This window comes from Anabrus simplex, chromosome 6, assembly GCF_040414725.1.
Source record: "Anabrus simplex isolate iqAnaSimp1 chromosome 6, ASM4041472v1, whole genome shotgun sequence".
Taxonomy (NCBI): Eukaryota; Metazoa; Arthropoda; class Insecta; order Orthoptera; family Tettigoniidae; genus Anabrus; species Anabrus simplex.
The window spans coordinates 343693257-343706607 of NC_090270.1; the positions used below are offsets into that span (position 1 = coordinate 343693257).

The window sequence follows — 13351 nt, forward strand, 5'->3', positions numbered from 1 at the left end:
TGCAAGTACTGGACAGATTCTCCATCAAAACGACTTCTCCGAACCATTCCCAGTCTCACATGGATTGAAGGAGGGTTGCATACTGGCTCCAACTCCATTTGCCTTGTATCTGGCGACCATGCTTGATGAAACAGACAACCCCGGTGTAGAGATTAAATACCACTTTGATGGTGGCCTCTTCAACTTGGCCAGACTTCACTCGCGAAGACATACCAGTGTCACTAGAGTCAATGAAATGCATTATGCTGATGATGCCGCATCACCAGCTCTTACACCTGAGGAACTGGAAGTGTCATTCGACAGTTTCAAGGATGCATATGGCCTTTTCAGCCTCACCAATGCAAAAAAAACCAAGGTACTTGCTCAGCCTGCACCAGGGACTAACATTCCAGATTTTAACATTACCATCTCAAATACCAAACTAGAACAAGTAGACCACTTCACTTACCTTGGGAGTAACTTGTCAAAGTGCTGTACATCAAACAGCATGTGGAAAACAGGCTTCGTGCTGCACATGTGGCCTTTGGCTGACTATCACACAGTGTCTTCAGGAATAAAAGCCTTAAAATTCTCACAAAACTAATGGTGTACCAGGCTGTAGTCATCTCTACACTTCTCTGTGACTGCGAAACGTGGACCTTATACCACCGTGACATAAAAAAGCTGGAGTGCTTTCACCAGCAAAAACTACGCTCCATCATGAACATCAAGTGGGAAAACTACATCTCTAATGTTGAAGTTCTCGAGAAAGGATGTGCTAAGAGTTTTGAATCATTGGTTGTTGGCCATCACCTCAGATGGGCAGGACATGTGCGCCGTAATGAATGACACCAGGCTACCGTGCCAGATCCTCTATGGTGAACTTAGCTCCGGTTCAAGACCACGGGATGCCGCCCTGAGATGTTTCAAAGACCAACTAAAATAAACCTTAAAGATGGCAGAAATAAACCCACAATCCTGGGAAACACTTGCCAAGGACCGTTTACGTTGGCAGCGAAGTGTCTATGCCTCAGTTGAACACTTCGAACAAGAACATCGCAGTCATGAAGATATTAAGCAACAGGAATGCAAACTTCACCAAACCCAGCCAAGATCTCCCCCCTCCCTCAGCTGCGCGATGTATGGACGTATGTTCTGTGCAAGAATTGGCCTATACAGTCACCGCAGGTTTAAACACAAACTGCTGCCATTAGCCAGGAAAATAAACTCTGAAACAAGTAACTGCCGACGACGAATATAAGGAAAGATCTTCATTGGGATATTTGCTTTTAATGAGGTTGTACGTAAAGGTTACAGATCTCTTCATATGGTTGTGAGTACAGCCTGGAACTTCAGGCATAGCATGCGAATAAGGAAATAGGCAGTAAAATAATTAAAATAGTAAAGATGCTTTAATGTAAGCTACGTAACACACATCTGCATCACATCTTACATCTCCCTGTGGGTGGGGATGATAGAATAACGTCAACGGTATCCCGTTTGTCGTAAGAGGCGACTGTTAGTGGGATCAGGGTTTCTCAACTGGGGAGTGTGGGTTGGCAACTACGGTTCCCCAGCTGAGCCTGGCATTGCTTCTACTTACTTGTGTCAGGTTCCTCGCTGTTACCTTTCATGTCTGACTTCCCTTGGCCAACTCTTGAGCTTTTCTGACCCCAACGGTATTAGATTTGTGAGGCCCAGGAATTCTTTCTCATCTTGATCCTTACCTTACTTTTGCCAACACCTTCATTTTTCGAGAATCAGACACCTTCCATTTTCCTTCTGATTAGTGTTGATAAAGAATGGTTACCAAGTTGTTCTTTTTCTTAAAACAATAATCACCACCAGCGCTTAATTTTACATACCAAGGACAGGACATGTCAACCCTCCTGACCATTTGGCGTGTGGAGTTTTCGGTAGAGATTTGTGTAATATGAAAATATTGTTTATGTAAATGTTATTTTATATCTAAGTTAAAAAAAAATTTTTCTTTATTATTAATACAGTACCTTGGATTTATATATTTTTTCTTTCCATTGATTCATTTTAATACATAAATAATGGCAGAAAATATCCACAACTTAAAAAAGGCAAAAAGGCATTGTACTATCAAATAGGCTACAGAAACTAAAATAGGCACACAAAAAATTAATACCTGGTCTTACCGTTCCCGAATGTAAGGAAGCATGTTTTTCTCTGTCACACTTCAATATATCCACCCAGATAAAAAAGGCATTTTGCCTAACTTCCGGGCTCTAGTTACGAGGGTATTTAGGGGTTGTAGTAAGGATGTAAAGGAGAAGATGTATAAGTCTCTGATAAGACCCCAATTAGTGTATGGTTCCAGTGCATGGAATCTTCTCCAGGGTTACTTGATTTGAGAAAGATTCAGAGGAAAGCAACATAATTTCTGGATGATTTCTGACGAAAGAGTAGTATTACGAAAATGGCAAACTGTGCACTGGAAATACTTGGGAATGGGGAGATGTACTATATTCAGAGTTGTCAGTGGAGAAATGGTATAGAGTGACATTAGTAGATGAATAAACAAATTGGGGCAAATATTATTTTATAGGAAGAGGAATTTCAGATTGGAATAATTTATCAAGGGAGATGTGTAATAATATCAAACTTGTCAAAAAAATGCTTTCACAGCCGCAGATCTTAAAATCACAGCAATAGAACCAGCTTTTGGGTGGTTAGGCCGTGTGCAGACCTGCCTGCTAAGCAGAGTCCTGGAGGGGCGTGCCATTCCAGCTGATGAGTCCAAATGGCACGTCTGGACGAAACTCTGCATAATGCACACGGCCTAACCACCCAAAAGCTGGTTCTATTGCTGTGATTTTAATATCAAACTTCTTCCAAATCATTCAAGAAAATACTAAGTAAACAACTGATTGGGAATCTACCACTTGGACAACAGCTCTAAATGCAGATCAGTGGTAATTGATGACGATTAGGTCAATCTGTTAATCGTGCTCATGCTTTCTTCTTGACACACATCCTAAGTGAGAAAGTTCACACTGGTACTGCGTCGAGAATATAGCCGAACGGTCGAGAGAAATACTCTGCAGTATTTGCAGTGTTCTGATGTTTCTGCTCCCCAAAAGACTATGAATTTCTCCAGTTTGAAGACAAAAATCGGGACCAAGGAATACTGGTAATCCACCAATTCAGGGTCTCTTGAATAACTTTCCTTTTTCTGATGATGCTGGCACTGAATTGGAAGGGATTATATACCACGTTAAAGATTGTTTTCTTGCCAAATACAAAAACATCTGTCAGATTTGTTCAAAAGATCTTCCCGGACAATTTTAGAACAATCGGACAATGAACTCCGCCATGTTGTGGGAGAGACTAAATATGTATGGGCATGTTCTGGGAAATATTGCAATTCATTGTTTCTTGCTTTATCAAAGTGAAAATATAATTTTTTCAAATTGTGTTTTGTTTACCCTCAATGGTTTTGCTCGGAAAAATTCTAATAGCATCTCTAAATCACCAAACGTCATTTAAAAGAACACTATGTAGACAACGCCTGGTCTGTATTTTATAAATGCATTGATCCGCTAGAAATTGTAGGCAACTTCAAGGATTCAGAATACTACAGTAAGTTCATACATTAGTAGCGTATAGTGGTTATGAAGGTGAAATATAAAAATTAAGGGAGAGATTTCTGATTTGCAGTAGTAGAGTGTATTAAGATGGGGGTGCATGTAGATGATGTCTCAAGATCCTGCAGTCTACATTTGTGTCCTAAAGTATGCATGAGGCATAGTTTTTTATTTTCTTACAATTTTGCTTTGCGTCGAACTGACGCAGATAGGTCTTATGGTGACGATGGGACAAGGAAGGGCTAGGCGTGGCAAGGAAGAGACCATGGGTTTAATTAAGGTGCAGCCCTAGCATTTTCCTGGTGTGAAAATGGGAAACCACGGAAAACCATTTTTAGGGATGCCGATAGTGGGGTTCAAACCCACTATCTCTTGAATGCAAGCTCACTGGTATGTGACCCTAATCGCACGGCCAACTCACTCAGTATGGTGCATAGTGTCCAGGGTTTCTGAATACTTTGTTTTCTTTATAACGAAGTCTTGGATATATGTTTATTAATATGTGATCCGTTGTGTGTAAAGGGACCCAAAGTCGACAGTGGACGTTTTACAGCAGAGCTGAACAGAAACGTCTGTGGCGTAAAAATTGCATTTCTATGTTTAGACTTCTTGTGCTGCCTCTGGGTCTTCTTAACAAAGTTACACAGCAGTTTGACTCTTCACCATGTGATGTCATGAAAACTTTGTACAGTTGGTAAGAAAATTAGTGAAAACTGTAATTGTATTTTCCTCAAAATACACTTCTCCTAATAGCAACATCCAGTAATTAATATCTTCTGAAATATTACACCTGGAAGCATGAATTTTTAAAAAAATTCTCAATATCTTATGCCAATTTTAGAACAATAAAAGTCCCAAAAATGAAAAATCCAACATAAGGTCCATTTCTGGACAACGGGTCACATATGAGATTCTTCAATATAATGTAGGTAATTTGTTACATAAAGAATGCAATATTTTGTGTTTTGACTATACATCTTGGTATGCCAGCATTGTGGCATAGATTGTGGTTCTAGAATTTATAGACTATTGAGCCATCTAAAAAACCATAATGGCAACCCTGATGCACCGAACTCTTAACTGTTCTGTTTGCTCAGGTATTTTTAATGAATGAAATCAGATTGTTAGACATTGTTTCAGGAATGTGTTCATTGGACTCGGGAAAGTGATATTGACAGCATAAATTGTCATCTTTATTTGAAAATATTTCATACGTAAATCAGTTTCCTTTGCAAATAACTGAGCATAATAAAAATACAAAGGCTATTTTTTAATTAAAGACTAGTCCTAAACCCTACATCTTCATTCTTTTATGCGGGCACACTACCTCCCAGTATCCCTTGCTCACAAACACTCTGTGCTGTATTGTCGCTTCGTAGTGTACAATGGAACTCATTAAGACAGTTGAGCAGCCTTCTGCGTTACCTGGTTGTTGATTGTAAGGAATGTGCCACTAGCAGAGAATCGTCACTAGATCTGTGAAGTGATGGAAAACTCCATAAGTGGGTAAGATTATTCAAGGAAGGTTGGGAGAATGAACATCACTGTTCACAATATTGTACATGAAGTTGACACTACCCTTCTCGCAGACAGGCTGTTCACAATATCCCCTCTGTCACTTAACTGTCCGCACGTTTCAAAGTCTACAAACTTGGGTTAGAAAAGTTAGACTACAGAAAATTGTGCAGTCGGTGGGTTTCAAAGATGCTGACCAAGGCACAGAAAATGAAGAGATGTGCCATTACTTTGATATTTATGACCTGGTACGATGAGGAAGGTGATGCATTTTTGGACCACATCATCGTGGGGGATGAGGCATGGGTATCCCACGTGACCACTGAATTCAAGCAGCAATGATAGAGCGACGACACACACCATCTCTGACGAAAGTCAAATTTAAGCAGACTTTGTCAACTGGCAAGATTATGGTGTTCTGTTGGTGGATTTCATGCCCGCCAGGGACAACAGTAAATGCAGCTACTCCAATGCGCAATCCAGAATAGATGCTGCGATCTTCCGTGTGCAGCTTGAACACAAGTTCACATTGAATCATTTGGCTGACAGCAATTTTATTTTTGAAAACAGACACACGGAGCCCTGACCTTGTGCTTAGTGACTACCATCCTTGCAGCCATGAGAAAAGGTTCCTCATTGGTTAGCATTTCCACACTGACGAGCAAGTGAAAACAGCCCTTCAGACATGGCTTTCATTGCAGGTGGCTGGCTTCTGTGACGGGTTAACAAAAACTTCCTCATGAAATGACAAATGTTTGAATAAATATGAAGACAATGTGGAAATGATGCTTATTGTGTGTAGATACAAATGAAACATAAATTACCCAAAAGTATTCAGTAGTTTTTATTTTATTGCAAAATGTTCATTACTTAAAAAATAGCCCTTGTAGAAAGTATCTATACACTAAAATTTACAACAATTGATGTACAAGATATTGCAGTTACATTATAATTTATACTATACTATAATCTTTGTAAAGCACAGTGGTACAAAATGGACAGAAATGTTTAAAAAAAGAAAATAATAATTACACATTATAGATTTGTAGGTGACTGTATAAAAATTATAATGACTGCTTTTAAATTTTAAAAAAGTTCTCGCTGAGCCTGTGGATAGTAATTACATACTTATGGTTAGAGATCTGTGGAGTTTATTCCTAATACTTTGAAGTATAGATATATCAGAAAGAATTGCAGATTATTTATGACCAGAAGCAGCGATTGGGGGGGGGGGCAATGGGGGGTCAATTTTTCCCCCCCCCACTTTGTGGAGAAAACATTACACTTTTTATTCCATTTTAGCCAGCTGAAATTCAAAATTATTAAAACAAGCAATTTGTTGTCTCATTAGCTAATTATTTCCTTTATATTCTTTAAATAAATGTTCACAGAAATCTGCAAAAAATTAGTTTTTCGCGGCTAACTGATTTGTGTAGCGCCACAAGAAGTAGTGGAGACTTTGCATATGTCAATCAATCAATCAGTCAATACTGATCTGCTGGGAGGAAGGGTAGCAGGGTATATTCTTTTGCTGAGGTTATGGACACTGAGGTATGATTTGCCCACTCTTTATTTTAGTTTAGTTTTGTTTCATTTCTTAGTGTGTAGTCAAATACTAAAAGATTTATAATTGTATAATCACACCGTACTTCTATTTAATGGTAATGCGTGTGTAATATTGTTCCTTTGCTGAAAGTTTTACTGTATAGTATTGAATCAGAATATTAAAAAACTATTGCATTATTAATGCACTTAAGCTGGTAAACTGTCAACATTTACCTCTCTCTCGAAATTTGCATAAAGCTTAAAGAAACTTGCCATTTTGTAGCTTATATTTTTTCTGGTTTGGTGTATATACTCCCCCCTCCCGTGCCATCACTAAATCCCAAAATCCCAGGTACTTTTTGTACATTTTTGCCCCCCACTTCTAATTCCCAATTGCCGCTGCTGCTTATGACTCTTGAAGTAATAAAAAAAAGACTTATACATTACGTTTTACACTTGTTGATAGTTCTAATCTATGTCTGTTATATGTTTTACAATGAAGTAAAATATTTTTAATACAATAACAATCTTCAGATTTAATTTTGTGGTGATGTCGACTAGAAGTCCATGTTTTATTGTAATTTTTTTCTCTGAAAGAGATCTTTTACTCTACTTAGAAAATTACTACTGGGTTCAAACTGAATCTTTGTCATGCAGAAAATTGGTCTAAAAAACTCATATTTTCAATCAAAGATTGAAATTCCTGAAAATTCGGAATGTTATGGTAGAAGAGAGGAAGAGGTATCTAGAATAGAACTGAATGTGGTATCAGTGTTGAAGTGAGTGAAAATAGTTGAAGGAAAAATGAGGGGGAAACTGACATGCAGTAGACTTGATGTCCTATGGATGGCATAAGTCTCATCTGAGAGGGGCCAACATATCTTAGTAAAAGTACTGTTTGGTCCAAATTTAGTTGTACGTTTCTTAGCTTTTATCAAGCAGAATATTTTCTTTGTGATCTTGACTTATTTGGTGATTGAGCAATTAGTACGTGTAAATAACATAATCAGTTCTGAAACCCCTTGTATCAATGGAATACTGATTGTCTGCCTGGCACTCGTAGTAGCCTGCGTCCATCTGAGTTGTGGGATCTATCTCCATCTTGGACTTCATTGTATCATTTCCAACGGGCCATTCGTGAACCTGTGGGGAAAATAAATATATCAGGCACATTTCCTTTATAATAATCTAATAGTTTGTTTTTATTACCCTCTTGTATTCTGTATTTTAAATATTTATTTCATGTTTTGCCATAAATAAATAAATAAATAAATAAATAAATAAATAAATAAATAAATAAATATTGGGTGATTGTATCCATTTGCTAATGACAGTGTTCTCATTACCAACTATTCGTACAGTAAATTTATCTCTGATCACTTCTTCCTGAAGATTTTTGAAATCGCATGATAGTGTGTTTTTTTAGGGACTGGAAGGAAAAAACAGTTTTTAATCTTCTTAAAATACTGTCAGACTCGCATTCTACAGACCAATTAAATATTTAAATAACATCCACTGAAATAAACAGATTCTACTTTTTCTGCAATACCTCTTAACTTCCATTGTAAAGTAGGTTCAAATGCGTGCATTTTTCAAGGTATCTTATGGAATGCCATTCTTTTCTTCAATCCAGTAAACTAGTACCAGTAAGTAAATCATCTCACTTTCTTATTTTTAGTTTTGGCAGACTGCTTCTCCTGAGAATGAAACTGTAGGCTGGACATAGGTGATTCAATAAGTAAAAAAGTAATAACAATGAGACCCCGAAGTACCTGGGAGTAACTCTCGACAGAACTCTAAAACAGCATCTGGAACATCATCATTCACAAACTGCACGGCACTACATGGCTCACCCTTAGATGCTCTTCTCTGAGCCTGGTATACTCGGCAGCTGAATATAGTGCACCTGTTTGGCTAGACAGTCCATATGTGGGAAATGGAGATGCCCAGTTGAACAGAACTATAAGGTTAACCTCAGCAGCCAGTAGATCCGCACCCACACACTGGCTCCTGGTGCTCAGCCACATCTTCATAAACAGAATGCTTTGTTTCATGAGCACTGGAAGGTAAACAATAACCCCCATTTTTCAACACACAGGGATATCCCTACTGCCACTGGAAAGAGAAGACTCAAATCACAAAGACTCCCATATAGCAACAGCCCAACAGTTGTTTAAACAGTGCGAGGATGAACCATGGAAGATGTGGCTACCTCCTACACAAGTGGGGCAAAGTGCCATCAGTGGCATGTGATTGTGGTATGGCTTGACAGACTATCCAGCACATAGTGACTGAATGCCCTCAAAGTTTGTATCATGGAGATATAAATGACTTTTTGTTGGCTGTTCAATCTGCAGTTTAGTGAAATGAGCAATCTGCCTTTAAATTGTAATAGTTTGTTTTTATTACGCTCTTGTATTCTGTACTTTCAACATTATATTTCATATGTTTTGCTGTAAATAAATAAACTAAAATAATAAATAAATAAATAAATAAATAAATAAATAAATAAATAAATAAATAAATAAATAAATAAATAAATAAATAAATAAATAAATAATCTGCTCCATAATAACATTGCAAGTAACTCCCGTATCAATTTACACATCGAAATATGAACCATTCATTTGGAATGTAATCAAGATTTTCCCTTATTCCCCTATCTGTTTTCATCTTGCAAAATCTTCCATCCCTTTCATCAGTATTATGTTCATTATGTTGTGTAAATTGACTGGACTTTTGCACACAACTGCAAAACTATCGCTCGTGTAGCACCTAGAACATTATTTTCCATACACACGACATTTTCTCTCTGTGTGCCTCCACAATACCAATCTTCTGAAGGTTTATTCGTCTTATTGCCTACAACTTTACATACTCAAACTACTGTCACTGGTTGAAATATTTTAATCAACTGCTTTTCTGTCTCCTAAACTGCACTAGCTTCAACTGTCAGCTTTGTTATGTCTGCATATAAAAGATCTCTGGTGACACTTGGTGTTCACCCAACAAAATTCATTAATTAGGAAAGTAACAAAGCTAAGAAGTTGGACAATGAATTTGATATTGATAATGTCAGTGTCCATTAGACACAGTTGCCTGTACATTGCCCCCGAAAAAATGAATGAAGAAATGGGTATATTATGTCAACAGCTTCTTATTAGCTAATGGTAAAGTTTTCGGTGCCCTAGTTGCAAGGACAAGGAATGGTTTCATCAGATGAAACTGAGGAAACAACCGTATGAGTTAACAACCTTTTGGGACACCCTGTGGCAGATACTTTTGCGATATCAGTTGCCCTAGAAGAATTTCAGTGTAGAACATGGGAAATAATGTAAAGACAAGATGGTGTAGTCTCTTACTTAGCATGTGCATGATTACATTTTTGCCAACCTGTCATGTAGTTCCTGAAATTCTGAGGCACACCAGTGGGCACACCTCTCTGTGTCTTATTGTATTGTACTTGCTTCCTGGCTCTCTCTGGCACTTTGCGGTTTCATCTTTTTTGCCTTATTGTTCTTGATTTGATCCCTTCCTTTCAATATGAAAACCGAGTATCAGGATAATATTTAAAAAATACTCACAGATGTACAGTACAAAGCCTTTAAAACATTACCACTATGATCTCCATAGCAAAACTCTACAGAATTAGTTATCAGCCCTGTACTTAAACTTTCCAACAACCACCACTGCTATTTCCGTTATTTTTCACTGTATGGAAAAAAAGTTTGTAATTAATATTGTAAGTAAATGTCACAAGCAATTCTCCTGCAAAAATGAAGATTAAAGTACACCACAAAAAAAATATTTGGAATATTGAGGTTGCAATTCAGTAATAAAGTTAAAGAATGCCATTTATTGTATCACAGAGAGAGACAACCTGAAAAAGTAAATTTGTACAAACTCAAATTTTTCTCTTCTAATATCTAACACAAATAGTAATAATGAAATAGAATTTGTGTGGAATTATCAATGAAGGCATTGTTCAAGTGTCCGACACGCTGGGGCATGCTTGCGATCAGTATATCAACGTCACCTTGAGGAAGGAGGTACGATTCCATCTAGGCAACTCTAATCTTGTCTGGAAGCAGTTCACATCCGGCCAAATCATATTGTTGATAGCCACCTCTCTCGTGCACCCCGATGAGGGCGAGTACTGCCATCACCGAAATTGAATTCACCACAGTGTTCATCCCCAGAGGATTGTTCAACTGGTCAAAAAATTTGATCGGTATACCAGTGGGCACTTAACGTCCCTCGAATTAGTATCAAAGGTGTATGACGACCATGCACAACCCTAGCCCTCCAAATGCATACGCCTCTTGAACATGCTGGTAATTTTCACAGTGTTCTTTATGTCTCCACACAATTTGTCATTGTTTTATGTGCAAAATGTCATAATACCATTCATCCAACTGCCAATTACGATGTTGGATGACCCACCTTCTCCTTTCTGGTTAAGTCATCTTATAATTGGTGAGCAGTCGAAGTTGGTCTTCTCTGTGTTGTTACCTGAGTATGCTGATCTTGATGTGGGTATGTCAGTCACATGCTGGTCTCAGGGAACTTTTCCACATTTTTGGCTCTGCACTTTGGGTAATCCCTTCAATGAGTGATACTGTTGCGTGTGTATCTCCAGCCTGAATCAATGCCATAATCCTAACTTCAAACTGGGAAATACACATTGCATATGAAACAACACTGGCTGAAGCTCGTACATTACTATCAGTCTTCGCCTGAAATGCCATTATGGCTCAGTCTGATGGTATTTGAAACCTCACGTCTGTAGATTTAATGGCACATAGAATAACTCCTGCAGCAGAAACTTCCAGTATCTTGGCATAAAAAAAGTAATTAGTGGGACGTAAAACATTATTGTTGTTATATGGCATGGTTCACCCCAGGCTCAACACAGATGTAGGCAGTGACTCTGAATTATTCGTGTCTGTACAGTGCCCTCTGTTGATGGGCACACGATTTATTTTATCTGATTGGACTTACGGGGTTGGCTGTGGTCAGTGAACCTTAAAACAAAATAAAAAAATACAACTTCCGTAGAACAGATAATGCATCCTTTCACTACACCAACAGAGAAGATGAGAGTTCCGAGAAATCGAAAGAATTTTCTCTATCACTTACAACAGGACTACACACGCTTTATCACATAATGTGCCCAATCCCGCAATATTCCGAAGTTTTTTTAGGTGTATATTTTTATACTCTAGCCATTTTTTTCAGATTACCATGTGATAGCAGTTTTGTTTTTCAACATTTTATGCATAATTTCTGACTATGTTCACTACTAATATTCTTTATCTCTTCAAGTACATACAATAAAGATAGGAAACTAGGAATGAGGGTAGGAACATACAGAAATAAGCTCTATGACTAGCTAATATGGGCAAGAGATAGACCGACTCTCCACATTTTCACTACTAAAATGATGTGCTCCCTCTGCTTGCCAGGTTCTTACCTTTGATGTATATTCTTACCAACATTTGTTGCTTTGTTAGTTGTGTATTTGCATAGCTTTTCCTCATTCATACTTTGATACATAATGTACTGTTGGTTTAAGTTTTATTCTATTTGTAAATAGATATTTTGAGTTGATTATCAGAAGTTGAGGAGGACCCACCTTGATATTTTTACTCATGCTTAGAGATACTATCATTGTGTTGTAAAAATATTGGTGAATTCTATGTGTGTAGGATTGGTTGTTAGAGGAAAACTCTATATGCATTGTCTAGCTAATTGAAGTTCTTACCTGGAAAAATTTGTGTGCGTACAGTTCAATGCCATCTTTGAACCATGTTATATGAGGCCGAGGTAGACCCTGAGCCATGCAGAAAAATGTTATCTTGCGACCCAGCATATATTCAAGCTCAAAATGTGAGGATTTTACTATCCTTGCTCCCTGTAAATAAATAAATAAATAAATAAATAAATTGATATTCAGAAGTAATTTATTACAATGATCATTGTCCTCTTCATCATATCTGAGTCCATTTTTATTGATAGATCAATACACTGAAGTTTCTCCTTTCTTATTGGTATCTTGATTTATCATTAAAAGAATGTACTATTGCATTATTATAAATTATTTCTATAGTTAAACTTACATCTTTATGTTCATAATAATTGACACTGGCTGCATTAGGGTTTTTGATCATTACGGGCATTCTTGAACCATAACCACGCTTTCCTCCTGCTCTTCCTTTGCCACCACGCCCCCCTCCTCCTCTTGCTCCATCTGCGATATTTATGCACAGTGACAGACATAGATAAACACACACCAAAACAAGCAGGCGGCTGTGAAACTCCATTTACTGGTTCGAACTTGACATTTGGTAAAAGAGTTTAGTTGGTGTTAGTAATATAGCAGTGGATGATGAACTGCGCTGTGGAGGCCTCAATTGAATGATTACTGTGCCAAATTAAACAGGCAGGGGCTTTTGATTGACATTTATCAAATCCGTGCATGTCATTTGCTGTGCAAAACTGGGGAGAGGTCATGATTTATTGCATTTATCACACTACCCAGATACTCAGCATACATACTTTAATATTATTTTGATACAATATTTTGATACTAGTTGGAAGGTGCTTGATGGTGCTCTGTAAAATTATTTTTGAGGAAACTTTGTAGATATTAATTTCCCTGTAATATGTTACATTATAGGAGTTTGAATAAGGAAAAG

At 37.6% G+C, this 13351-nt stretch overlaps 2 protein-coding genes across 3 annotated transcripts in view; one reads left to right on the top strand and one right to left on the bottom strand.

Annotated features, from left to right (window-relative positions):
* Plod (procollagen lysyl hydroxylase) overlaps nucleotides 1–13351 on the top strand; it is a 243681-nt gene that overhangs the window by 172026 nt on the left and 58304 nt on the right. The gene's annotated exons all lie outside the window — the stretch shown is intronic.
* On the bottom strand, nucleotides 4514–13029 carry LOC136875804 (immunoglobulin domain-containing protein oig-4). The gene is made up of 3 exons (XM_067149405.2): nucleotides 12773–13029; nucleotides 12418–12567; nucleotides 4514–7796 (listed from the first exon to the last, which is right to left on the bottom strand). Exons 1-3 carry the CDS (start codon nucleotides 12974–12976, stop codon nucleotides 7638–7640), a joined length of 513 nt encoding a protein of 170 aa, XP_067005506.1. The 5' UTR covers nucleotides 12977–13029; the 3' UTR covers nucleotides 4514–7637.

What these genes read in the sequence shown, in the direction of transcription:
- LOC136875804 (XM_067149405.2), bottom strand. Translation starts at nt 12,976, where the DNA reads ATGGAGTTTCACAGCCGCCTGCTTGTTTTGGTGTGTGTTTATCTATGT. An exon ending in ATTATTATGAACATAAAGAT is followed by an intron (nt 12,568 to 12,772) that starts GTAAGTTTAACT and finishes ATTTATTTACAG; the next exon opens with GGAGCAAGGATAGTAAAATC. An exon ending in ACGCACACAAATTTTTCCAG is followed by an intron (nt 7,797 to 12,417) that starts GTAAGAACTTCA and finishes TTTTCCCCACAG; the next exon opens with GTTCACGAATGGCCCGTTGG.